Source organism: Rhopalosiphum maidis, chromosome 4 (assembly GCF_003676215.2).
Source record: "Rhopalosiphum maidis isolate BTI-1 chromosome 4, ASM367621v3, whole genome shotgun sequence".
NCBI classification, from domain to species: domain Eukaryota; kingdom Metazoa; phylum Arthropoda; class Insecta; order Hemiptera; family Aphididae; genus Rhopalosiphum; species Rhopalosiphum maidis.
Genome location: NC_040880.1, coordinates 31688143 through 31715691, shown reverse-complemented (window position 1 = coordinate 31715691; position 27549 = coordinate 31688143). Strand labels below are relative to the sequence as shown.

The following is a 27549-nucleotide window of genomic DNA, read 5'->3' as shown; positions in this document are numbered from 1 at the left end:
AAATAGCTGTTGAGAAATTATCCGTTAGTTGGATTTATAGTTGAAGGTATTATTTTATTACATTATTACATTTATAACTATTTGATTGTAACACGTTTCATAACTTAAATCTACTAATTTCAGTTTAAATTACGTATGTGAGAAAGTAAGCCGCGTCGACATCGTCGTTGAGACTTATCAACTATCGTTAACTCACGGATTACCGTTGTAATAAAATATTTTACATGGGTGGGGTGGCGCGTATGTGCGTGTATACATATAGGCTAATTTGACCTGCATAGCTTTGGAGTTGGGAATCAGACATCAGTCGGATCGGGGATAGCAATCCTTTCAATATTTGCGTATCAGATAAAAATTTTGAACATTTTAATTGCTTTGGGAGTTAATTACTTTAATGACTTTTTTTATGTTTATTATAATCAAACAACGGCTTAATGCTTAAATAATTAATTTAAAAGAAAAAAACAAGCCAATCATTAAAATATAAAAATGTTAATGTATTGAATATTTCACATGGTTACAATTATTAAATGGGACTCCAAAAATTGTCTTTTCTACATTTGAAAATATTTTTTCAGCATCATTTTTAGTGTGTAATTGGTTGGCCAATGACTCAATCCTCGATTGATTTCAATTGAACACGTCATGCTGCATGATTCATGGGAAATTTGAAATAATCTGAAACCGATCGCACAATTTTTTCACCAATAAACCCCAGGCGGTATAGTCTCTTATTATCCTGGGAGGGCCGAGGAGGTGCCCTGGGATAGCGCGACGGCAACCACAAATTTCAAAATGTTTTGACGTCGACGTAACGATTTTTCGCCCGTTTCGATGGGCCCTTCCACCCGTTGTCGGGGTGGGGGTGGTGGCACGCGCGCGCACGCACGGTCTCTCGACAGTGCAGCCCGCGGACCACGACTACGAGAGTGGAGTGAGTGAGAAACACCGTCGGTGGGGATAACGCCGGCTACCGACCGACTGGGTGCAATTTCCTTTCACCGACGTCCGCAACCGCTGATACGCCGACACAACACCGGGAGCTAATCCGAGTCAGCACAGTCAGCGAGCAAATCTCGCGATCTCGTTCAATCGACTGCCGACGTCCGTGCTCGCACGTTCATCGCCCTTGCCTCTATCGCTCCACAACTCTGGGTTTTTCCGTATCCAAGTGTCCGGCTCCACAGTCCTGCACCGCCGCCCCCGAAATGGCATCGTTCGACCGTTTGGGACAGTACCCCCAGGGTTCTGCCGTGTCCGTATCGCCGGCTACCGTCAGCGGGCTCGATCAGCTGAGGGACGGACGACTGAACAAGGTATGAACCGCGTCAGGAGTTTTGATGTTTTTCGTTTTATTTCTACATTTTCCTTTGGTTTTGAGTAAACATTTTTTTTTTGCAACCATTGGAAAGACTACGGTTCGTCACATTAGTGCATTACGTGAAAAGGAGGTCGCACCAGTGTCCACGGCACTTGCGCGTGATTTGACCCCGGGAAATTCAAATATTTAATTCTCTCACTACCTAAGCCCAATCACTCAAAATAACCATATACATTTTGCGTTATTGCGTGAAATGTGTGTTGAAATTAGGTAGTTAATTAATTATTTTAAACAAATATTTGTATAAGGTATAATTGACTTAATAAAAATTTCTAAAATGAATATTATAAGTTTAAAATAATTATTAAATATCTAATAGATTTAAATATTAAGTGATACCTACATTTAATATTTTTTTTTTAATTTAAAATTATTGAGATTTCATGATATACCTTCATATTTTAAGATAAATCATTTAATATTGCTAAAATTAAAATAACATGCATATAAGTAAAACATTTTTATCCAACAAAATGTGCATTATTTAAACGATGTATATTTTATTTACACATTTTTAATGATTTTAATAACTATTGTTGGTTTATTTTAAATATGTTTTGGATTAGATAGTGACACAATGGTTAAAATTAAATATCAAGTAGGTACTTAATAATAATGTATAATAACTCTTGATAACAAATTCAATATTATGTGTAAATTTATTATTGAATTTTCTTATTAAATCAAAATATAATTTATTGGTATAATTGGAATTTTAACAGTTTTTTAATTACATATAATAAATATTATTTATTTTAAATATATTGTTTTGTTTTGAAGTGTATTAGATCAATTACATAAATTATCATTATTTAAAATTTTTAATAAGCTTATATTATTTGTTAAATACATAGAAAACATATTATAATTTGTAATTACCTCATTACATATTCTTAAAAAGTATTCTAATGTTTCAATTTTTTTTTTATATTGGTACCTGCGTTTAACTTAATCCTAGTCAGTTATTTCTATAAAAAAAATTAATTTGTATGATTACCTATAGGTAGTCTGTGGTAGTATATATCATATAAATTATAATAGAGAAAATAGCAATTTTGTTGTTGTTGTTTTTTTATGTTTCACAGAAGTATTCTTCATCAGAAATAAAAATACAAACAAAGTATTAAGTATTTAAAATAAACATTTGAATATATTGTAGGTATTTTAAGCAGTATAAAAAAAGTGTTTATAATACTTTTATTTGAACAATTTATAAGACTGTAAATACATAATAATAACAACTACCTATTTGTTTTATGAACTTGATTATCATGAATCCTACTATGTAATATCTTGGACAACCTGTTATCATGAAGGTCTTATAGTATATATGCATTTTTTAAGGAAAAAATAATTGTATAGGTTTGCTTTATTTTATGTTATTGTAACCACAAGAATGTGTCTTATTATTTATGTACTTTATTAGTTATTATGTTTGTACTTGGGTTGGAATATACAATTATTATGGCTTAAAAAACCACAAAACTCGAGTTTAGTGAGAAAATTAGTCTTTTTTAATTTTATGAGAATTTCTTATTTCTTATTTTAGTTGAATTTATTCAATTAAATAAATATATCCAAGGTTTTTAACTTAATATTATGAATAAATAGAAATGTACAATCTTTAACCAATAATGTTATAATCTATATATATAACCAAGTAAATTAGATTTCCCACTTTCTAATAATTTTTGATTATCCATCATCTTATTATATAGTTTATTCTAAATATATTAATGTATATTATTATTTTTTTTATAATTAATTAATGACCATCGTGGCATTATGGTACAATTGTAGCATTGACATTGTACATTTGTATAGAATTTGCAATGAAGCATAATTAGTTAATTGCAAGTCATTCATGTTTCATGCCTATACAAAAAAAAAAAATACATTGTTCAGTGTTCTGTGATGAATTGATTTTCTAACGCAACCATTATATGACTTTTTTGAGATACTTAATTTATAATGGTATGTTTATTGAAAATATAAAAAATACCAAAATATTTAAATAAATGAATTTTTAATTTTCATGTTAAAATAAAACATGTCTTTCAAGTCTATTCAACATTCACATTGGTACTTAATGTGTAAATTATTTCTTATGACTATTTAAATTTTACCTGTATTATAAAATATGATAAGCCAACAAAGTTATGGTATATGCACAAAGAATAACTAGTTTGTAAACATATCTTTATATAATATAATATTTTACAAATATTATACTTAATTTTCAGTTTTTAATAAATTTGTTTACTAATGTAATGTGATAAAATTAATTTTTATAAAAAACTGTTGATTGTTTTTTTGATTAACTATTAAAAATTAGTTATAAAATATATTAAACGTTTAGTTGATTGAAATTACAAAAACTTTACTAGTCATGATAATGCATTTTCTTGGTGAAAGTGATAAAAGAAAGACATTGACAAATGAGCATTTTTTTATAAGGTTAATGATCCTTTACAATAAAATTGTTGGTGCACAAAAATGTGTTAACCTAAATACGTAAATAATGAATTTTATTCTATATTAATAGTTAAGATGGTACCTCCAAAAGCCTTTAGTTCATATTCTATTATAATTTATGATATATATGTATTTTATACTACCAAACTATATTAGGGTTGGTATATTTAAATATAAAAAAAAATGGTTTTTTTTTTTTATTTTATTTTTTTAATAATTTTATGTATACTTTGTAATAAATCTCAAAAATAGAATGAAAAAAATAATTGCTTATTACTTGCTACATACATTTTAGTTGTTCTCGTGAATTTTGTTACTTTTTATTCATTAAAGAATAACCATTTCAATAAATTATAAATTTAATATCTTGTGCTAATAGTAAAAACCAGAATTTATTTATTAAAAAAATGAATGTGCCACTTTCTTCTGGACAATTATATTATTTAATTTTTCTATAACACATTAACACCCAATGACTTGTGAGATATGAGTTATGACTTTAAAAATTGTTGCATAATATATATATAATAAAAAAAGAGAGCAAGTTTATGAATGATCATTTATTGCATAATAATATATCCATAATGTGAATGTATAAATAAACACAAAGGAATGAAAAGGAAATGTACATATTATTATGTACAATGACTATTAACCTTCCTATGTAGTGATTTTCATTTCATTTTATGGTTGTAGACTTGTAGACCCGTAGTTAAAGCTTGAAAATGATGTAATTTATATTTTGTTTGAACCTAATACCTAATGATGCGGTTTTACTCGTAAAAATGTAAATAAAATATGTTCTATATTGACGATTTTCTTTAAACATAAATCAATTTCGTCCGTGTTTTTAAATAAGCATATATTATTTAATACTATTAATATCAATGGGCATTAAATTAGTAGTTTGACTGGATATCAATACAAGTAAATACCCTCTCTTCTAGGCATTAGTCATGGAAATATTAGAAAAAAATAAACCTGTACAAACTACTGCAGTTAATCTATATTATATATAATGCATATACCTATTTACGACCTTGCCGGTGTTAACAGTATAGCGTTGTCTATTATGCATGTGTTCTATATATTGGTTATGTTTCTATTAAAAACTTATTTTTACCAACGGTTATTGTCAATAGTGTTTGTTTTTTTAAACTTAGATAACTTGGATATTTTGTTTTTTTATAGTACATTGTGGTACTATACCTATCGCGCCAGTTAACCTATTATTAACTTTTGTGGTTAAGTACATAAATCTCTTGATAATATATTATTTTTTTCTTATAACGTAACATACTAATATTATAGGTTACGATGAAAAAAATGACTTTGACTTATGACAAGTGCGTCAAAAAACAATTTAAAACATAGATTTTAAAAAAATTTTCTCAAATTCGTTAGCTTGTAATTATCAATATTCAATTAAGTGAATGATATAAGTGCAACTATGTTTACTTAAATTTTTGAAAATCGTATTTTATCATTGCTGACCTTTATCATTGTTATTGTTATTATTTTTCTGGTGTCTATTAAAAAACAATTATTTATAACCATTGTTGTGTTTAGGATAAGGAATATAGTGTACTATGACTATTGATTAAGATTAAACTCAATAATTAATTAACCTCCCTGTGACCTAATAATTACTAATATGTAGGCATAAAATCCTTTGTACAATCCAAAACATTTAAATATATTTTTAGTTAATCCTCAAGTAAAATCCTTTTAAATTCTTGGATTATACGATTTATACCTACGTATTATAAAAATATGGAATTAAGGTATCATTAATTGAGTATGATACATTTAAAACACGAATAATTGAATTAGTTGATTTTGTTTACTCAAATTTAACAGCTTTTAAACAACATACTGTATTATTATTAACGTAAGTAAATCTGAATATTTGCTTTTGATATTCAATTTGATTTTTCATAAATGTCGATGAATTATAACTTGATTGATATGCTTTCAAACTTTCGAACAACCATCAAACATGCAGTTATAAATTATATAAATATATAAATATACTAACTACTAAGTCTTGGTAATATTTATATGATATTACTATGAATGTTTTATACCTAAATGCCTATATAATATCTAATATACCATATGCACTATGAATACGGGAATACGGTGGAATGATCGGTTACTCTATATGAAATTATGATATTGATTAAAATGTTATTTTGAAAATATAAAACGTATAATACATATTATAACATTATAGATGTGTATCATTATTAAAATGCGGTGAGCTCAAACTTCTGGTGGTATGGGATAATATTTTGACGGACGAATGAAGTTCAGAGGCCAGTGTCATTGCCACAAGGGCATTACAAAGGCAAATATGATACACTTCTCGTTAGTTGAGTTATTAAAAATGTTCTTCTTTAGCCGGTAAATATATTGAACGCAATGTCGTTCATATCATACCTTACGCAAAAACACGTATTTAAATTGTGTGTGCATTGCACTGTCACGGATGCTCAATATTTTACTAATTACTGACATAAAACTTAATTGATAGTATGATACAATATCAACACGGTGTTCTTTACCTACACAAATATCAGAGTGATAGCCTCTATATTTATAGCTATACATTTACTATCATATCTAACTATTAAACAATTATAATATTATTTTTTTTTTTGTACTTATTACTGGTTAATAACATATTATTACTTGATTAATTACAACCTATTAATTTTTGTAATATTATTTTATCCAAAAAACTGCACCATATTTATATCTGGTTAGGGTAAGCTTCTCTATAGCTAACAATTATAATTTTATATAGGTATATAAAGTCAATATTTTTAAGCCCCAGAGCAGTTGGTCAGAGTATGTGTATATTGCATTGTTGTTGTTATATTATGTTGCATATTTAATAAGGTGTAGGTAGTTATATATTTTTTTATCTTAATCGTTTACTTGGTAATAATATCTACGCGTTCACTTTTATGAATTTCATTTTTTCAACCCATTATAATAACCTACCTGTTGTTATTGTGTATATGATACTATGGTGTAAAGAAAAGAGAGCTAATATAATCTAGGTATATCAAAATGAAATCGATTACTGTTTAAAAAAAAAAAAAAAAAAATAGTATATTTTGTTGCCTTTTACAGACATTACATTCATTATCTAGTTTTTTTTATTTTTTTAACATTCGTGAGTTTTTATGTATTAATTGAAAAAATAATGATTGTATGTCATACCGGTATTTTGTGCAATATTTTGATCTGACATTATTATACAATATAAAATACATTGTAATATTGTTTATATAATGTTGTTAAAAAAATAATAATAAACGAACTGATTTACAGATATAATTATAAATGTTATACATTATACGATATACCTAGGGGCTAAGATTGATAGTAAAATTTAATAAGTTATAATATAATTTTTTATTTATTATACTTATGCAATTATGTCTATCATAAGCCGTTAGTTTGAACTTCAATGTTAACCTTTTACTTCATTAATTAACGTTAAAATATACCGCGGGTATACTTTAAAAACATATTAATTATTTAATCTTTTATTATTCATTTAAATATGGTTTAAATAGATTCATGTAAATTAGTGTTAGCAGTCTATTAATATGCGTATAGAACATTAGGAGTGATAGGGCTTATCGAATTTATATTGATTATAATATGTACAATATTTTTCGTACAAACTTGTATTAAATTTTTAAGAGAAAATAGTGCGATATATATATATATATATATATATATATATCGCACTATATATTTATGTAAATAATATTAAAACCATATAATTTATTAAGTTAACATGTTTTTCATACTCTTATTTTATTTTTAATAAAATATGCGAACAAGTAAAATGTATTATTTTTATTACATATAGTGTTATTATAAAATATTACAAATTCTTAGACTGGATTTTATCTTAAATTACAGTCTTGGAAATCAAAAGTTTTGCAATTATAGTTGTATGTTGTGTAAGAGGTACCTAAGCTGAACATTGTGTAGTGACCCATGATTGTATCTTTACGTTAACTAGCACAATTTATTGTTAAGGAAGTTTCACCACAGTCCTAACCTCCATTCGCCCACCTATAAGTATCTACTAAAGTACTGTCGATATAATAAAATTAATTTCTTTGTTTATCAAGTTAGTCGTCGATAAATTTAATTTGTGTTTTTAATTCAGATACTGATCTAAACCTACTAATATACAATATGTATAATGTATTATTCTTAATTGTAATTGGCTAACAAATAAAATATGGTATAAAAAATATTGAGTATTAAATACTTTAAATTATTGTTGTAGGTACGACACTACAAATTATTTTAGAGATTGTTTATTCGAAATTATAAAACTTTGTAAATATTTTTAAGTGTGGGATCAACGAGAAATACGAATATAAATCAATAAATTATTATTAGGCATTATCGAAAATATGTTGACAAACTTTTCATTGAAAATAATGATATTAAGTTATATAAAAGACCAAATAAAAAAGATATTTTTTTAAATTATACTTAGGTTTATATAATAGTATTAATAATGAATAATGATTAGAAAAATAGAAATTTTTCGGAAAATTATGATAGATTAATAGATAATACAGAACAGAAAACTTTATTTTCGATACAAAGTTTTCTTTTGTTAAAAATGTCGTATAATTTAATAAGCTTATTATCTACTAAGTAATTTTTTGTTGTTACTTAATTTCCTTGTTAAATAAGAGTTTTGATATTTGATTACAAAAAAAAAAAAAATAAATAATAAGTAGGTACCCATATACTAATATACTTAATACTTATTGGTAAATTATTTTAAATATTCTGTACAAACGTATAATTTAATTGCCCGTACTAATTCAAAATATTATTTTCAGGAAATGGCTTTCTCTATTGAAGAAAGACAATCTCTGGGCATTCATGGGTTATTGCCACCGCGTGTTAAGACACAAGACGAACAAGTTAAACATGCCTTGGCCAACATTGAACGTTTTAGTGACGACCTGAATAAATATATTTACTTAATGGGTTTACAAGTAAGCATGTATGACAATGATCTAATCCTAATGTTCTTATCGACTAACTCTCTTGAAATTATGAATTTGGCAGGAAAGAAACGAAAAACTTTTCTACAGGGTAATGGCTGAGAACGTTGAAGCGTTCATGCCACTCGTTTACACACCAACCGTTGGACTGGCATGTCAAAAGTATGGCCTCATTTTCCAGAAACCCAGAGGACTATTCATATCCATCCATGATGCCGGTCATGTTTATGATGTGCTGAAGAACTGGTAAATAAATTCATTAGTCTTTTTTGGGCCAAGTGTGCCACAATAATATGATTTTTTCAATGTTTTGTGGACTTAACAAATTTTATTGTCTTATTAATAAATTTAAAAAAAAAATAGGCTTATTATGAGATAATTAATTATACATGGGCGGAACCACAAGTTGTGCAGAGTGTGCAGCTGTACATCCTTATATTCGCTAAAAAAAATTACATTAAATTTAGGACCACTTAGCCTACATTTTTAGAAATAAATTTGAGTATAGAAATTTTACCGATATAAAAAATATAGAAACCGATAATATTTTAAGTAATTTATAAAAATCAATGCATAATTTTTTTTAGCGAATTTAATGATTTTCAAATTATATATATTTCTTAAAACTATCTAGTCTACATACTTTTATAATTTTATAATGCATTAAGTATTTTAAATGTAAAGAGTCTAGAGGTTTTCACATTTTAATTCTATTGAATAACAGCAAATTTTTTTGTCAATATCCTCAGTAAATTTGTATAATATCGAAAAAACAATTATTTTATTTAGTTTGAAGTACCTACTTGTAAATTTTATTTGAGTACTTCCTGCATGGTTATAACTTAAGTAGATTTTTATGCCGCAGTAACCATGATTTATTGTTAAGATCAAATTTAACACGTGTAATTACGTAAAAATATCTATTACAGTGACCTTCTAAAATTCTAAATGACAAGGTACCTCACGGTTACACTCAAAAATCTTACTGTACAGCAATGCTATTACCTACTTGACGACTTTTTAATTTCATATTCTTTTGCCTAATATATTTACGAATATTTTATTGTATTAAAAGAGGGAAAGCAGATAACTGATTTACTATTCAGTAATTATCGAGTGTCCAGTGTACCAGGTCATAAGGTCACTGTAATGTATGTTACATAGGCGGAGGTAGGGGTGGGATTTGAGAGCTAAGTCCCTCTAAGTTTCCAATTACTCCCCCCACAAATATATACACTAGTTTTGTATCATTATTCACAAATATACTACCTATTTAAAGGGCATAGCAGTAATTTATTTTACCTACTATTTAAAATATTATTTAATAAAACAGTTAAAGTTATTTGTTAAAATTAGCTGCCACACGCTGAACGCTGGCTGATTTTTATTTTTTTGTTTTTACAATACATAAACAAGATTATTTCTAACTAAATAGGAAGTTATTAGTAAGTACTAGTCATTAAGTAATTTGGGACTTAAGCCCACCCAACTAAATAACCAAGTTCTGCGCCTATGTGTAGGTATGTTTTAAATTTGTGTATGTAATTTTTTTCAAACTTTGAACTTCAAGTGGTTATAAGAATAAACTGACTGTATTTTCAAGCAGTTTTACACAAAGAAAAATTTTTATTAATGTTTATAAAAAAAAAAAATAATAAAAAATGTCAATTTTAACTCAAAAAGAGTCTAAATATTCTAAAAATTATAGTATATATCGAAAATTATCTTACAAATATTTGGTAAAAAATTCAAGTTTCTACAATTATTCGCTTTTGAGTTACGTCCAATTAACAAAATTGATTTTGTCAAAAACTGAATTTATGTAAAAAATCTCGGTTTTCCTTAATTTTTTGTTTGATTTTCCAGACTATCTTAAAAAAATATTGGTAATTTAAATTTTGTCTTAAAAATCAAACTAGATCGGATTTGTTATCAAAAACCACCCTCGCAGTTGAACATTGCCGCTTTTCTGTTTCTAATCAGAAAAACATTTCATTATAATATCAATACTTATCTACTTTCATAACTGCTCTGAATCTAAAATAGTAATGACTTCAAAAATTTTGACAATTTTTGAAACACCTAATTAGTAATTACTAACTAATGTCTACTGTAAGAGCCACACAGGCATAGTATAAAGTGAATGAATAGATTTGTTTTTAGACTTATAAGCATTTGAAACTTAAATAAACTGAATATACACCAAACATTTTCCTGATTGGTACATTGTATTATCACTTCAATCTTTACTTAAATATTAATTATAATGTTCTAAAACTATTTTAGGTTAGGTTATATTCATAAAAATATTTTTTTTTTGAAAATAACAAAAATGTATTATAGAATGAGATGCAGCAAATTTTAAATAAATAATTACTCTATGTAGGTTATATTTGCAAGAAGACTAATAATAATGATATTGTGTATTATATAGGCCTGAACAAGATGTTAGAGCTATTGTTGTGACTGATGGTGAGAGAATCTTAGGGCTTGGTGATCTTGGTGTTTATGGAATGGGTATTCCTGTCGGAAAATTAGCTTTATACACTGCTTTAGCTGGTATCAAACCACACCAATGCCTTCCAGTCACGCTTGACTGTGGAACAAATACTCAAGTGAGTTATATTTGAAAAACTTTTGACATTTATTATATTCTAACTTTTAATGAATACATTTCAACAGCTACTGTTGGACGATCCTGATTATGTTGGTTCTAGGCAAAAACGTGTCACCGGTCAGCAGTATGATGATTTCATTGATGAATTTATGCAAGCTGCTGTGAAACGTTACGGACAAAATTGTCTGATTCAAGTAAAATTTATTTTCCGACATTTTTTTTGTTAGATTTTAATAATATATAAATATTAGTTTGAAGATTTTGGAAATTCCAATGCTTTCCGATTTTTGGACAAATACCGTAACAAATATTGTACATTTAACGATGACATTCAAGGAACTGCTTCTGTAGCATTAGCTGGTCTTTTTGCTTCTCTCCGGATTACTAAAACTAAACTATCAGACAATGTGATTTTATTCCAAGGCGCTGGAGAGGTAATTCATTTTTATTTTTTTGTAATACTTTAAAAGTTTAAATGCAATATAGACAGAAAATATTAATAACATTTTAATACTATATTTATTATACTATAAATTTAACTAAACTGTTAAAAAAATATTAATTCTTATTTATATAATATTATTAACCTCCTTAACCTCTAACTTTCCAAATATTAATGTAGTATATTATCAATGCAAAATATTTTTCAGGCAGCTCTTGGAATTGCTGAGCTATGTGTGATGGCTATGCTTAAAGAAGGTACATCTTTGGAAGAAGCAAGATCAAAAATTTGGCTTTTTGATTCCAAAGGTCTTGTAGTTAAAGATCGCCCTGAAGGTGGAGTAACTGGACATAAAGTTGAGTATGCCAAAGCTGTCGCTCCTGTTAAAGTACTTGCTGAAGCCATCAGAAAAGTTAAGCCAACAGTACTCATTGGTGCTGCTGCTATTGGTGGAGTGTTTACAAAAGAAATTATACAGGAAATTTCATCATACAATGACCATCCAGTTATCTTTGCTTAAGCAACCCGACCAGCAAAGCTGAATGTACTGCTGAACAAGCATATACTCATTCAGGTGTAAGTTATAGCCGTAAATGATTATGATTATAATGTTATTAAAGGTACATTCATTTACTAGGGCAAAGCTATATTTGCTAGTGGCTCACCATTCAATCCGGTTACATACAAGTCAAAAACTTACTATCCCGGCCAAGGAAACAATTCATATATATTCCCTGGAGTAGCACTTGGAGTTATTTGTGCTGGAATTAAGACAATATCTGAAGAAGTTTTCATCATTGCTGCTCAAGTATGGTTCATTCATGATATTATAAATACAGTTTTTGAATGATAACCTTAACATTTGTTTTTTCAACTTGTTTAGACTTTAGCAGCACTTGTGACTGAAGAAGATTTAGATAATGGTAGTTTATACCCACCACTGCAGTCTATACAAGAGTGTTCTTTGAAAATCGCTGACAAAGTAATTGACTACGCATATAAAACTGGAGTAGCCAGCACATTCCCAGAACCAGAAGACAAAATTGAATTCATCAAAGCTCAGCTATATGATTATAGCTATAGTTCAGCATTGCCACCATTGTATGCTTGGCCAAAACAATAATTTTTTAACTGAACTTTTCTTTTTGATAGCCAATCTATAATAATGGCTGGCTACAACCCCTTGTTACACCCAGCCAAGGCTATCATATAACATATTTACTCTCAATATACGAAGTTAGTAATTCTATTAATATCAACAACCATGTTGTTAATTTTTGTTGACATTTTTTTTTCATGGGGGTAGGTGAATAGTTTTTATATTTCCTTGGTTACCGTATCTCATTTTATAATAAGTTGTGATGTACATTTCAATTATTTTTGCGTTTGAGTTTGTCGACAGTAGTAAAATTTTATTTGTTTTTAATTATATACTTTTTAATTGTTAATTTAATTATTCACAATCAAGAACATAATATTGTTGTAATTAATAATACAGCAATCCTCAAAATAAAATAAAACTTACATAATGACCAAAACATGTATTTATATTTGTACAATATATTTTGTCCATTTAATGATTCTTTTTTTCTAGCAGTCATGCAAGATAAAAATTGGTGACTCAATGTAATTTTCATTATCCACGGTACACAAATAAACAATATACAAAATACAAGGTGATTATTTTAAGTCTTTTATTATCTTGCAAAGTATGTTTTAAAAAAAAATTTTTTACTTAATTTAAAGTAATGTTGTGATAAAATATTTTTAAAAACATATTTTCACCTTTATTTTTTTTATTATTATAATATTAATTCTTTGTTTGAATTTCACAAAAAAAATTATTCTATTTAGACATTTTATAAGAAAATGACTTTACTTTTTATGGTGGCTGGCCAGGGCCCAGGGAATTCATGAAATGCTTCTAATAGAAGTAATGGAAAATTGAAACATTATAATGTTATCTTAATAATATTGAATGATTGGAATGCAATATATTAATGTATGTATGTTGTTTAAACGATCAATAATAAATAATAATTAATTTTATTCATACCAACATAATTAATTATGCATTCAAGGTAGTCTATGTTGTATCTACGTAATACAAATGAAAACAATCTATTTAGATACAACCTTTTATAATTTTATAAAATATTAAACAAAACAAAAAATAGGAAAGATAAATTAAAGTAGCCTACTAATTATTATTCTATATTCAGTATTACAATATGTAATTATCTAATACTTCATAACATTGATATACACAATAAATAAATAGTTTAAATATTGTCATTATTGTATAAATAAAAAACTTAATCTACAAAACAGTAATAATGGATTATAAATGTGATTTTTTTTTTTTTTATTATGCTATCATTTTAGCACTTACAAAGCTTATGTAAACCTGTGTAAAGAGTAGAGATGTAAACTATATTTTTCTGATCAGTCTGTTGTTTAATTATTGTCATAAGTAACTCAATCGCCAATCAGTTTCTTTTTTTCAATGGTACTGCAATGTTCCATTGCCTAAAACTCTAAGTAAACATATGTTGACTAAAGTTGCTCTGCAGGGAAGATATGTGTACAAAAACTTATTGTTAGAAAAAATTTAAAAAAAAAGTAGAACATTAACGCTTAACATAATGCACAATTTAAATCATGTAAATCAATAAGCGAACTATTTTAAACATGGACATGTACATATATAATCGAATATCAGTGCCCTGGTTTCCTGCTGTATAACACGCACAACACAGAATCAGTGAGACCTAACTACTTTTTAGTAGGTAGTGCAAACACAAATTTAAACTACTCACCCTACCCTACCTAGACATCCTTAAATGTACTATTTGTATATCTACAATTAATTAGATATCAATAATACAAGTTAGATGTCACCAATTAATATTTTTGAAGGGCCATATTAGGAATCTGAACATTTTTTGTAGGCCATCAAAGTACATATTTACATTATTTAAAATCCAATATTTTACAATTATAACACATATAATGTTGTCGTAATATGTGTTATTTATTCTTTGTCTGCAGGCCGCTATTTGGTGACCCATGATCTAAGTACTATTATGTTTATAATAAGTAGATACCTACTACTAAGTGCCAATTTTTCAAAATTATATAGGCCCAGTACCCCTCTACCCTATTTTAGGTGGTCAATTACACTGCTTTAAGTGTGTATTAAATGCCATTGTATGGAAAAATTATAAAGTAAGACATGAGCATTTTTGAATAATTAACTTACATAAAAAAAGAAATATTATAAAATCCCACTGTACAAAATAAGTGTTCCTAATTCATTATAATACAAAGCTAAAAGAAGATTGGTTTTATACTCGGATGTAAATGGTAAAAATCATAGCTATAACCAATAATAGGTCAGATGTGTACATATTCTTCAAATATGTTATCACAATAATAAAAAAAATAGACATATGTATATAAAGTCAATAAAAAATATAATATAATGTTAAACTAGATGATAATAATAATAAAAAAAAAAAAACAACCTTAATATAATGTAAAATAAATAATGAATCTTACGTAAATATAAAAAGAAAAAAAATTATTTACTCATTTAAATCATCACTAATCATTCATAAGAATATTTAACATAAATTGTTATTTTTTTATGTAATTAACAAATATTTAACTTTTAATAAACTCATTAGAAAAATAAAATATCAAACTGGAAATTCACAACATCTTATTATTTCATCGGTATGCATGATATGAGCATTATATATCATTTCAAGACAATCCTCATATAATTCAAATGGTCGTTTAACATTATTAAACAATAGCTTAATAAATGAATACAAATAATTTAAATGCTGACGATAATCTTCTGGTTTCACTGACTTCGAGAATTCTAAAAACTTTTTGCACTCCAATTGTACAGTATTTACCATGGTAGGATTTAGAAGATTTCTGTAAAGATTGTAATTATAATATTCATACATAAATTACAATTACAATATTTAAATATATCACATACAACGTAGAAAGACGATTTGGTATATAATGACAGGTTGGCCAATTTGTTTTGCAAGGTGGGCAGTGGCAGTCAAACTTAAATAGATCCTTGCATAATTTTTGCCTTGATTCTTTATTATGTCCTCTAAACATTATTCCATAAGTACAGAACAACTAGATTGTAACAAATAAAAAACAAAAAATGTATTTTTATAATTTTGAAAATAAATATAATATAAATATGATATGAAATCTTGTAAGTCACTACAAAAAAAAAAAAAATATTTTAAATATATTAGGTGACAGTGTTTGCAGACATATGTACAATCAAGTTGATACGAAACTTTATAAATGTAATGCTATTATTTTTATCATCAAGTAAATAAATATCAATGTCACCAAATATTTTATAAATTTTGAATGGTACAAATATAAAATTTAAAAAATCCGTCCGAACCCCTGCTCCCCCCCTAAAGTTAAGACCTTGGTGGTATGCATTATACTTAGTAAATTTTTTTTTTTACGAGATATATATAGTATACAAGATGATTTTTTTAAGCATGCTTATCCCCCCATTTTTATGCTTAAAAAATAACCTTGTATATGTGATTATACGAGACATACTACTTATCAGATTTTATCAAAAATTGGTGAATAAAACTTTATTATTATGTTAATAGGTATAATATCTTCAATTTTATTTAATTTTAATGGAAAAAGAAATTAGTACAAAACAAAAAGCATATGGTAAAATGCATTTTAAGTATGACACAAATTACTCATTCACACATGAAATTGGAAAAATTTAAAAAAAAAAAGGTAGGAAGGCAGAAAAATGTATATATGCTGTGATGTTAAATCTAAAAGATAAACTCAAAGACTACTTAAACAATTCTAAGTACTACTTGTCTCTTAATTTTTAACTGTTAAATAATAATAGGCACAACACCAGATTAGGTTAGCTATCTATAATTTTTATACAGAATGCATAAAAAACTGATTAATTGTTTAATAAAATTTAATAGACGGCACAACATGCCTTTCTTGTTAGTTAAATCCACAGACCTATTAACTAGTTAATAGGTCTATAGTTAATTCAAGTGGCTTTCGATATTTGCACCTAATCCTATCCACTATCCAGTTAGAGTAATTGGTTAGCTATTCCCATGTAGAAGCATGCTTGCCTTAGAGTATAATAATTTGATAAAAAAAATTGCATACAATTAAAAATTAATAATTATAATAAAAAGAAGTATATATAATATGTTTTATAAAGTGCACAATTTTTTTTAAAAAATACAATAAATACGCTGATAGTTACTGAATTGCTTCATGACAATTAAGTTCAATAAAAACGAATTAATTTCTAATCGGAGTGATAATAGATGACAAAAATAATTAAAATAAGGTTGACAACCTTTAAACAAATCGCATGCATTTTATGTAACATTCTATATTATAATTACCTGAGTTCCTTTGGGAATTGGTTGAATAGCTTTCATAACCCTTACTCTGTCAGTTAATTCTCCACTCCGTTTTATATTTGGATCACAAGAATGGTTGAACAAGGAAATGGTTGGATACAAAGTAAATGCTATTACAAGAGTAATCTGGGAAACTTGATCAAAAGAAAGAGAAGGGGCATTGATGTTTAATTTTCTACAATTTAAATCTAATACAGTTAGAATTCGCACAAAGGAAGCACCCACAATACCTAAACAACTTTCTGGAATTTTGAATTCACTTAATATCAAATAATGCAACATATTAACTGCAATACAGTTAAAAAAAAACAAAACATCTATAGACAGTTTATCTACACCACTATCCAAAGAATAAGCTGTTAAAAAATTATCAGACTTATATTGACCATTATCATCAAAACCCCTTGTTTTAGGATCTAGTTTAGATTTAGAAAAATTATTGACTGCCAAACAATACTTTTTTGGACCCATTTTTAAATATTCTTTTAAAAACCACTTCATAGCAAGTTCATTCATTCTTGTTATTCCTGGTGTTGTTTTGATGAAACGCATGATTGGGCATTCATAATAGTGTCCTTCTTTTTTAGCTTTTTTCATACAGTCTTTATTGCAGTAATAAACCTGATCAAAATGTATTAATACATTAAGCTATCTAATAATATCAAGTTATAGACATAAAATAATAAAAAATGTATTTTTTAATTTAAGACATACACAAAGGTAGATTAGGTTTAGATATTTTAGACTAATGTTATTCAAAAAACATTGAATAACCAAATAAAAATATGCATATTAATTTATATAATGCAAATCTAACATTGTTACTTGTGTTAAAAATAAAAAAACATACCAAAAAACATCTTGGACAGGGAAAAAGAGCTACGTCCAATTTCAGGCAACCACTATAATGACAAACTTCTGTATGATCTGAAATAGGCCCACAAATGTAAGGTTCGTCTATGGCCACAACATCACCTAAAAATAAATATATATTAGGTATGTTATCTATATTGCTATCACAGGTATCACCTAATTGTTTATCATTAAAAAAGTTTTTTTTACAAATATTTATTTAAAAGGTAGCTTAAATGCATTAATTTGGGAACATTAATTTATATACATGTTGTTTGTAACATTTATCAAATACCAAAATTTATATTATAAATTATATTTTTATACAACACAGATTTTATTTATTTATTCTGTGTACTTATGTTAGTGTTATAAAAATCAAATATTTTTAATTATTTAATAGTGTTTGATAAAAACCAATCTGTTAAGTTTTCAATGAAGTTGAGCACGAAAAAAATATAGTCTGGAATTTCTGATTGTTCACAAATATATTTATGTACCACCAGTAAACCATCTAATATCATATTTCAGTAATTTCTGGTAATGTATATCAAACAATTTGAGTTATAAGCCAAAACTAAGCTCAAACAACTTAAACTTATCAAAAATTTGAGTTATATCTCAAGTTATCAAGGTTTCACTGTATATCTTACATACTGATAATTATAACTAAAAAAAAAAGTTTTAATAGAAATAGTTGTTACATATTTATTTATTTGAATGTTTAAATGAAAACCTAATTACAATCTATTGGTACATTTTGGTACAATCAACAGGTGAATAATGAAAGTAAATTACGTAGTGGTAATATTCAGTTAATTACTTTTAAAGTAAAAATAATAAATAGTAAAATATTTTCTTTAAATAAGTTATCTCACAGGTTTTTCGCCTCAACTTTTTTACTAGATACAGTAACTTACCTGGGTTAATGTCGTGAGTAGCATAAACACCACGTCCCATATCCTTAGACATTTTTAATTCCACAAAGGCTGACAGCGCTGGAATGTTTTCATTTTTTCCACCAACCAGCTGCTCGGCGGGAGGAACTTTCTTAGTCCTTTTCCGCTCTTCCAGCCGCGCCTCACACTGAGCCACAGCTATATTGATCGCCTCTCGAAACTTACACTTGTTTTCCGCGGACATGTCCACTTTGTCCAGTCGTTTCAAACACTCGGTGAAACTCTCCTTCGCCTGTTTGGCGAGGCCCAACATACATTCTGCCCTCCCGGCTCTCTCGAACAGTTTGTACGCGAGTTTGTCCGGATACTGGGACATCATGGCCGCGCGCACGTCCTTCAAGCAAGCTTCGAACATGCCCAAGTGGAAATACGCGGCTGCTCGGTTGCCCAGTGCGAGCGCGTGGCACTCGGTGATCGGGTCGCTACCTGACAAACACATAGAATACGTGTCAACGGCCTTCCTTAATTCCTTGGCCCTGAAAAAATCGTTGCCTTTTTGTCGAATAATCGTAGACGTGGCTTCATTATTGTACTCCATGTCAACAAATAACGTCGTAGTCAACATTTTATGTTTGTGGAGCAAAGAGCGCGTGAACATGAATTGGCTTTTGGCCGTCTTCAACGTCGACAGGTGCACGTAAACGTCACCCAATGCGTTAGCCATCTGTAGCTGACGGGAATAGTGCAAAAAATTGTCGTACTCCATTATGTCAAACGAGTTATTAGATTCTGCCTATATTATGAGTTATGACTCGAACGGAGCGCCAAAGCGTACCCGATCACCGCGAGGCCGAACACTGGATAACCGGATAACGGCAACCGAAAAAATGACGGTACCGAAACAAACGAAATGTCGATTAACGGACTATAGGACAGGTGTACACTGTCGCCAACGTAAATGGTAAATTGCGCACGATGATAGTCAAATGACAAAATTTGTTTTTTGCTCGGTGTTGTATGTTGGTTTGCAATTACAGGCTGCCGAGGTTTCGTAATTTAGTAGTGTCGTGTTAAAAAGCGTAAACACGCTAAAAAGCTTAAATGTTTATCGATATTTTAAACGACCGACTAACTCCAGAAAATGGACGACTATTCAGTAGTTGTAGCCACTGGTACGATCTACGATATTATGTTTACTGTTGGTATTCGGTATTCTAACAGCCATCTATGCTGCGTACGCGCAGCATGCTGGACAACATTATCAACGCGGGAATGAACTTCGTTTACTGTTACTTTTTATGTTTTAATATTTGTTATTTGTATACGACATTTTTTTCAGCGTACTCAATTATTTCATATATTATCTGTAGTAGTTAGTAGCAAATATCATTATAATAAAGTCATAAATAAGTAAATAGCCTTTTTAGTTTTGATGTTCAAGTGACAAATGTACAAGTACCTATAATACATAATATGTCATAATACTTATTAGTTATTATATTATTATTAATAATCTAGAATCATTAATATTAGCACGTATTAAAATGTTAGCAGTAATTCGTCAACTTTAAATTATGTACATAACTAGGTATGATACCAACCATAGTTAATTCATCATTTGATTGGGGATTTATTTGATATTATGATGCAATCATCTAAAAATGTCTAGTGATAGAAATACCACTGGAAAATCTCAAATATGTATTATTATAATTATTTCGATTTCTAAGTCAGTGACATTTTGAATGGTCTAGGCCGCAGTGGTGTATTACGGGGGGGAGGCGATATGGGGGATAGATTCCCCCTTGGTCTTTTTTTACTGGTAGGTTTAATAATTTCATACGTTTATTACAGAAATACAGAATAAAATTATTAATAACGCTACACTTTATTATAATATTAAATATTGAAATATAAAGAATTTTGAAATGTTATGGTTGATGCCCTTAGTCCATACACGACTTACTAGTTACTACTAAACATGTATATGATTGAAAACAATTCGTATCGTAAATCTTAAAATGCTGACAATCGTTTATTTATATTGTCAACAACGATCCGACTATTATCATGCTTTTAATAATAAGCGTTTGGTTGCTATTTCAAAACATATTGCAGGACGAAGGCATGTACCTAAATATAATATATAAATAGGCATTCTAAATAATAAATTCCAATACAAATAATAATCAAACTTAAACAGTAAAATACGAGTTATTTTTATAATTTATTATTGCAATAGTTTATTTTTAATACAGCATAATAATTCACTATTCATTATAGTCGAATACTAGTTGAACACTCGCGCTAGTGCTACTAGTGCTAGTACCAAACTTCCACCTATAATGGCCAATACCCAGCACTTTAGCGTCGTTAGCCTCTAATTAAATCGGTTATTGCTGCAGCGTCACGTATTAACACCAATTACGTTTACCATCATGAAAACTACTGACTCTAATTGACCGCTAGGTTCATGACGTCCCGTTTTTGTGACAAGAGTTATAATTGTTAACTAGTAAGTAGTAATAGTAATTCACTAAAATATACAGATACAAACAGGTTTACTGAAATCGACCCTAAATCAAAGAAAAGGTATTACAATATAAAATATATCATAATATTTATTTTTAGATAATACGCCCCAGGAAAACCTACTATGGAAAGGTGCACACTTTTTCATGTAGCACTACTTTATAAAACGGTATTCCAATTTTTTAGTGTTAGCTTGGTTTTTATTTCTTTTTAACCTTTATACATCAAGTTTGAGATAGTGGAATTGCCATTGGCTACTGGCTAATAATGTCTCATCTAGCGATTAGCAGGGGCGATGATACCTGCGATAGCCTAACAGTAAGTAAAATATATTGTAATAAGGTAGGAGTTTCCCGAATGCTTCCCAAAATTACCTTTTAAGTTTTAAGAAGGTAATATAATAATAATCAGATGAGACGCTATCGCTATTTTCTCCATGATGATAATATGTTTGATTTAACGGTGGTGAAAAACATGGGTCCGAGTATGATTGCCTGATCGTGTAGGTCAAGGAAGACGTAAGTGGTACCGAGCAATATGTAGGTACATATATATGTTAGTCATCTTCAATATCTGGAAATAAGTCGTAAGCTTATAATTTGTAGACTTGTAGTATGTCTGGTGTCGATATAGGATTAGGATGGTTGAGGAGTGTCTGTCACGAGTTAGGTATTCTAACCAATAATCAATAGGTACCTAACCGTTATGATTATGAGTTATGACATTAGTAACTAATTAATATGAAAAATATTCAGAATTTTTATTTAATTTTTTATTTATTATTATTATTATATAACGGGCACAAGGCCTAAGGTGCAATTACGTTTACAGAATTATAATATACAATATAAGAAATCAGAAAAAACAGAATTAACAGCTCATTTAACTTAAAGAATAAAACATTTTGGAGACATAATGTAATTATAAACACGTATTATAGATAATATAATTATAGACTAAAAAAGGTAGGGTGCTTATTGGTCAAACGACAAATACATCATTCGATCAATAGGATTATTCTTACCCTAGTTAGTATGATGGAAAAGTATTACAAAAGGATAATGTGATCTGGATAAACGTGGAGGAACTCTAAAATTAACTTTAGGAGATTAAAGAAGGAGAATCAATATGATCATTAATTAACTAACTCAAAACTACAAAATTCGCTGTCACACGTCTATCTACCAAGAAAATCAGTCCTAGCTTATTAGAGACAAGAAATTAATCATGCTTATGCCTATAATATAAGTATATAGTATAGTTACTTTTAGATTTTGAACAGAGTGATGAATGTATAGATTCCATAATGATGTGTGTTTTTTTTTAAATTTTTTCTTTCTTTTTGTGTCGTCATCTAATTTTGAAGTAGTAATAATGCTTTGATTTTTGACTTCAACCCCTCTTTGAAAAGAAAAATTTGTCTAGATACTTTGGGGGGTCAAAACTAAAAATTATAGTTTTCAAAAGCGTCAGGAAAAACCCTGAAAAAATAACGCAAAAACGGGAATTTTTATGCATAACCACTTTTCGACAAAATCGATTTTTTGATTTTGCTGTAACTCAAAAACGAATCATTGAAATACTTGAAATTTTCACCAAATGTTTATGTGAACATATTGAAAATTAATACCATAAAAAATGAAGTATGATTAATTGCTATATATATTATAAAAAAATATAAATGTTATTAGTAAACTACTTATGTAGGTTAAGTCCTCTACGTACATTTTACGCAGTAGCGTAGACATAATTTCTGAAAGGGGGGTCAAAAAAAAGAAGATAAATGGGAGGAGAAAATTGAAAAATCCCCTGCCCTCCAGAAACTTTTTACTTTAAACTTTTCACAGGTCAGCGTTGCTGTGGTCAACAGCAATCCAAATCAAATTACTCACCGGCCGGTGAGGCAAGCGCCAGATTAATGTGTATAATGTACATACATGCAGCATTCCGAGCGCATGTCGATGCAAAACTGACAGCACGATCAGTGTCGGTACTAAGTATTGCATGGCCCTGGACAAGGCATTAGTCATTACGTACCCCAGAGTAACCCATTCTAATATTATACATGTGTGGTGTGTAGTATAGAACAATACATTTATAGACCTATAATTTGTTTATTTAAATTGTAATTATGTAAAATGTGTCTCACGGATGAAAATTAAAAATCGCGGGGCCCTGGACAATTGTCCCATTTGTCCTCCCCTAGCGCCGGCACTGAACACGATGTTGGTGATGACGTGATGTAATTATGCCAATACAATATTTTGATGTATAATAAATAAGTATATATATCGCCACCACAGCCATAGTCAGGATGTATATATTATATAATATATATATATGGATCTCGTTCAGTACCGTCGTCACTGCAGTACATACACACACATGCTGACCATTGGTTGTCAGTTTCCGTAATCCCACGTCACACGATATTTGATTTATTTTTAATTTTTATACTTATACAATTATCTTTGTGAGACGTCTCCGACACCGCGGACATTGTGTTTTTGTACGATCGCAAATTACTATTTGCATATTGGTTCGGCACCGTATTGTCCGTATTATTTTTATGCGTTCATCAGTCTCCTCCCTCCTCCTCCATTTCACCAACGCCGTTTTTTTATGGACGTGCGTCCTAGCGTGCCACCACTACATGACAACCTAGTCGGTGTTAAATGCTTCGGTACGTTTTTAATATTTTTATCGTTGTTGTCCGGCTTCTTCGCCGATTGTTCCATCGTCGAACGATAACTTCTCTACCGTTTGCCGTTACCTTTGTACGTGCAATGCAGTGACGCTCTAACTATATGACGTGTCGTGTCCATCATTAAGTAGTCGGTCGCATTATTACGTAACGATTAATTGTTGAGCTCTCGTACATCAGTAACAATTGCCACAACTGCTATTGGTGTCATTAGGGTGCCTTAAGTTGTCCATTTCGGTACCGTTAGCCACCGTGTCGCCGTCGTCGCCGTGCCGCGCGATCGTAAAAGGCGGGTGTCGTTTGGCTGGCCGCCATACAGAGGATCATTTATGCGTCTATAACGGACCGTGCGATACTTGTGAACGCGTCACACGACGGAGTGCCAGAGAACGTGTGTTGGTGGTTCATCGCCAAACTCCGTAGTGCCTCCTCTTTTTCGTAGCCGCGATCCTGCATCGCTGCAGTCGTCTCTTATGCGACAGCTTCACCTTAAGAACTACAATATTATATGTACGTCGTCGGTTTGTCAACTACTGTATCGTCGACAGCGACATATTGTATCTTTGTATGATTCCATGCTGTTTACGTAATCATAAAGTACCATTATTTACACTTCGGTGCAATGTCATTCACTGTATATTATAAACTGATACTAACTAATTATTGTGTAGGTACGTGTCCGATTGCTGATGTAACATTACCTATACTGGCTATACTATACATAATATATGCGACAAGTTCGTCACAAAAAACGTCGAGATACCTACCTCGCCGAACACTTCGACGACAAATCTTTAATGGGCGTCCGTACGTGCACGTCCTTAGTCCTTAAATGTATGGACGTACGGTAATAATATTTAGCGCCTTAGCGGCGATGAATACCGCCACCAATGGATAATACAGTGGAAAATTTGATAACTGTTGCAACAGGGCAGGGAAACAAAAGCAAGTCCGTGCTGCGTGCTACCTTCCCATATAGCGACCATACGGCAGGTTCAGTTACTTTAGTTCTTTAATCTTCAAATATGTGCTATTATGTATGGTAATCATAGGCGCCTGTTGGGAATTTTATCAGGGGGTGCATCGAGCAAGTAGGTATACGCTAATTTCTAAATTATGCTTATATAAGTAATAATAATAATAACAATAGTTAAATACATAAAAATATTTTTTTAAATTGTACGAAAATACAAAGTTATTTTACTTTTTTTTTCAACGGCTATCTTTATCCTACATGACAACTTGTAAGCTTATCGCATGCGATAAAAGTAACCGATTTATATATTGAATAAACATGTGACAACTGACATGTCCTAATGTCCTAAACATTGACACTATATAATAGATAATCGTTGAAAAAAGCAAAAAAAATCATTTTCAAATTTTAAAATTGAACGTGTTTAAACATGACATACACTTTCATAGCACTTTGCTACATTTTAAATCAATAAATAAAAAAACGCAAATTTTTAAGTCCTGAGCACTGGTGATGACCAATTGTCCGGATGATGAGTAAATATAGAAATAGACTAGAAGAGATTATCAAGTTCATTAAAAATTCAATTGAAGAATTTGGAAAAAACCTAGGCGTTTACAATTACAATTTAAAAAAATAAGTATTATAATACATAATATAAATAACATTATACATAGACAATTATGTAAAATAAGTATAATAATAAATAAAAGAAATAATGAAGATAATTATACAAAAAAAATAGTTTCAATACCATTCAATTTTTTTTTTTTTAATTACATTTTTTGTAACGGCAGGGGGGTGCATGTGCAACCCCTTGCAACCCCTCACGAAACCCATGATGGTAATTATTAAGAATAAGATATCTACGAAACTTTTATATAATATTATAATATTATAAAAAGTTCTGTAAAGTATCCGAACAAACATTTTCAATATTCTTTTATTCTAGTATTAAATAGGTAGTATATAGGTACTAAATTTAAGTATAATATGTGCATAAAATATATGTTCTATATATTATTCTTAATGGAATACATTTTTATTTAAAACTAAATTATACTAATTAATGAGTTTTACGAAAAAATATTATTTTTTTTAAATATTACACACATTGTTAGTAGTGTGGGTGAAACAATTTATAAATAAAATAAAATAAAATTTCCGAGGTACTGAATCATCTTTATGGTCTCGTCACATTTTGACTATTTCGCGGAGAAAAATTCATTTTAGGGGTAAAAACTATTGTGCTAACCTAAATATAATATACACAAATCCAGTAAAAACCACTTTTTTGAAAATAAGTCGTATGCCAATTTCGGAAGTGAACTATTTGTTTTTGGACTCCGAAACTTTACACGCATTGTCGGTACTGTGGCTGAAACAGTTTACAAACCAAAAAACGTGAAATTTTAAATATTTTTTTTTATAAAATAGGCCTTCGTTACTTTTTGACGGAATTCGTCGCTTTTTGACTATTTCGCCGTAAAAAACTCGTTTTAGATGTTTTTCAATGTTCAAATCGTACGAAAAGCTTGTGCAATCGTTGTAGCGTTAACCAGCGACGGTCGGTCTATGTCATGTTAATTAATATATTGTATATTATAAAGTCTTATCAAAGTTTTTTAACATATTTATATCTACTGTCTTCAGGTTATTTAACTTGATATTCTGTCTAGTATATCTTTAGCTTAGAATATATTATACATAGTTGAATGGATATTTTTAGTTCAAATTCATTTAAAAAAGAATTGCAGGATATTATTATCGTCTAAATGTTTTGTATGTATTGAAAAAATAAATATTTAATATACCTAACTAAAAATTATTTAGTGTTGATTGAGACACTAGTGTATCGGTACATTTAAAATCATATTGCGCGGATATTGTTTTCAGGTCAGCGTTGCTGTGAACTGTGGTCAACGGCAATCCCAATCATATTACCGACCGGTGAAGCAAACACCAGATTGATAAGTATTAATGGTATAATGTTTATACATGCAGCATTCCGAGCGCATGCCGATGCAAAACTGACAGCACGATCAGTGCCGGTACTAAGTATTGCATGGCCCTGGACAAGGCATTAGTCATTACGTACCCCAGAGTAACCCATTCTAATATTATACATGTGTGG

The 27549-nt window shown here is 29.1% G+C and overlaps 2 protein-coding genes across 2 annotated transcripts; one reads left to right on the top strand and one right to left on the bottom strand.

Annotated features, from left to right (window-relative positions):
• Window positions 1–1005: 1005 nt before the first annotated feature.
• On the top strand, window positions 1006–13658 carry LOC113552471 (NADP-dependent malic enzyme-like). Its single transcript, XM_026955350.1, is given in 10 exon segments — window positions 1006–1316; window positions 8749–8907; window positions 8981–9162; window positions 11351–11531; window positions 11599–11727; window positions 11785–11967; window positions 12184–12487; window positions 12490–12551; window positions 12613–12783; window positions 12859–13658. Coding segments are annotated over 10 exon segments (1719 nt in total). The 5' UTR covers window positions 1006–1208; the 3' UTR covers window positions 13099–13658.
• A 1973-nt stretch (window positions 13659–15631) lies between these two features.
• On the bottom strand, window positions 15632–20134 carry LOC113561204 (SET and MYND domain-containing protein 4-like). Its single transcript, XM_026967497.1, has 5 exons — window positions 19225–20134; window positions 18303–18427; window positions 17435–18073; window positions 15991–16142; window positions 15632–15923 (listed from the first exon to the last, which is right to left on the bottom strand). The coding sequence occupies exons 1-5, from the start codon at window positions 19967–19969 to the stop codon at window positions 15677–15679; spliced, it is 1908 nt and encodes a 635-aa protein (XP_026823298.1). The 5' UTR covers window positions 19970–20134; the 3' UTR covers window positions 15632–15676.
• Between the last annotated feature and the right edge of the window lie 7415 nt (window positions 20135–27549).

Coding starts and splice junctions, on each gene's coding strand:
- LOC113561204 (XM_026967497.1), bottom strand. CDS start 19,969: ATGGAGTACGACAATTTTTTGCACTATTCCCGTCAGCTACAGATGGCT. Junction 18,428..19,224: donor TACTCACGACATTAACCCAG/GTAAGTTACTGT, acceptor ATTTATTTTTAG/GTGATGTTGTGGCCATAGAC. Junction 16,143..17,434: donor CAATTCCCAAAGGAACTCAG/GTAATTATAATA, acceptor GTTACAATCTAG/TTGTTCTGTACTTATGGAAT.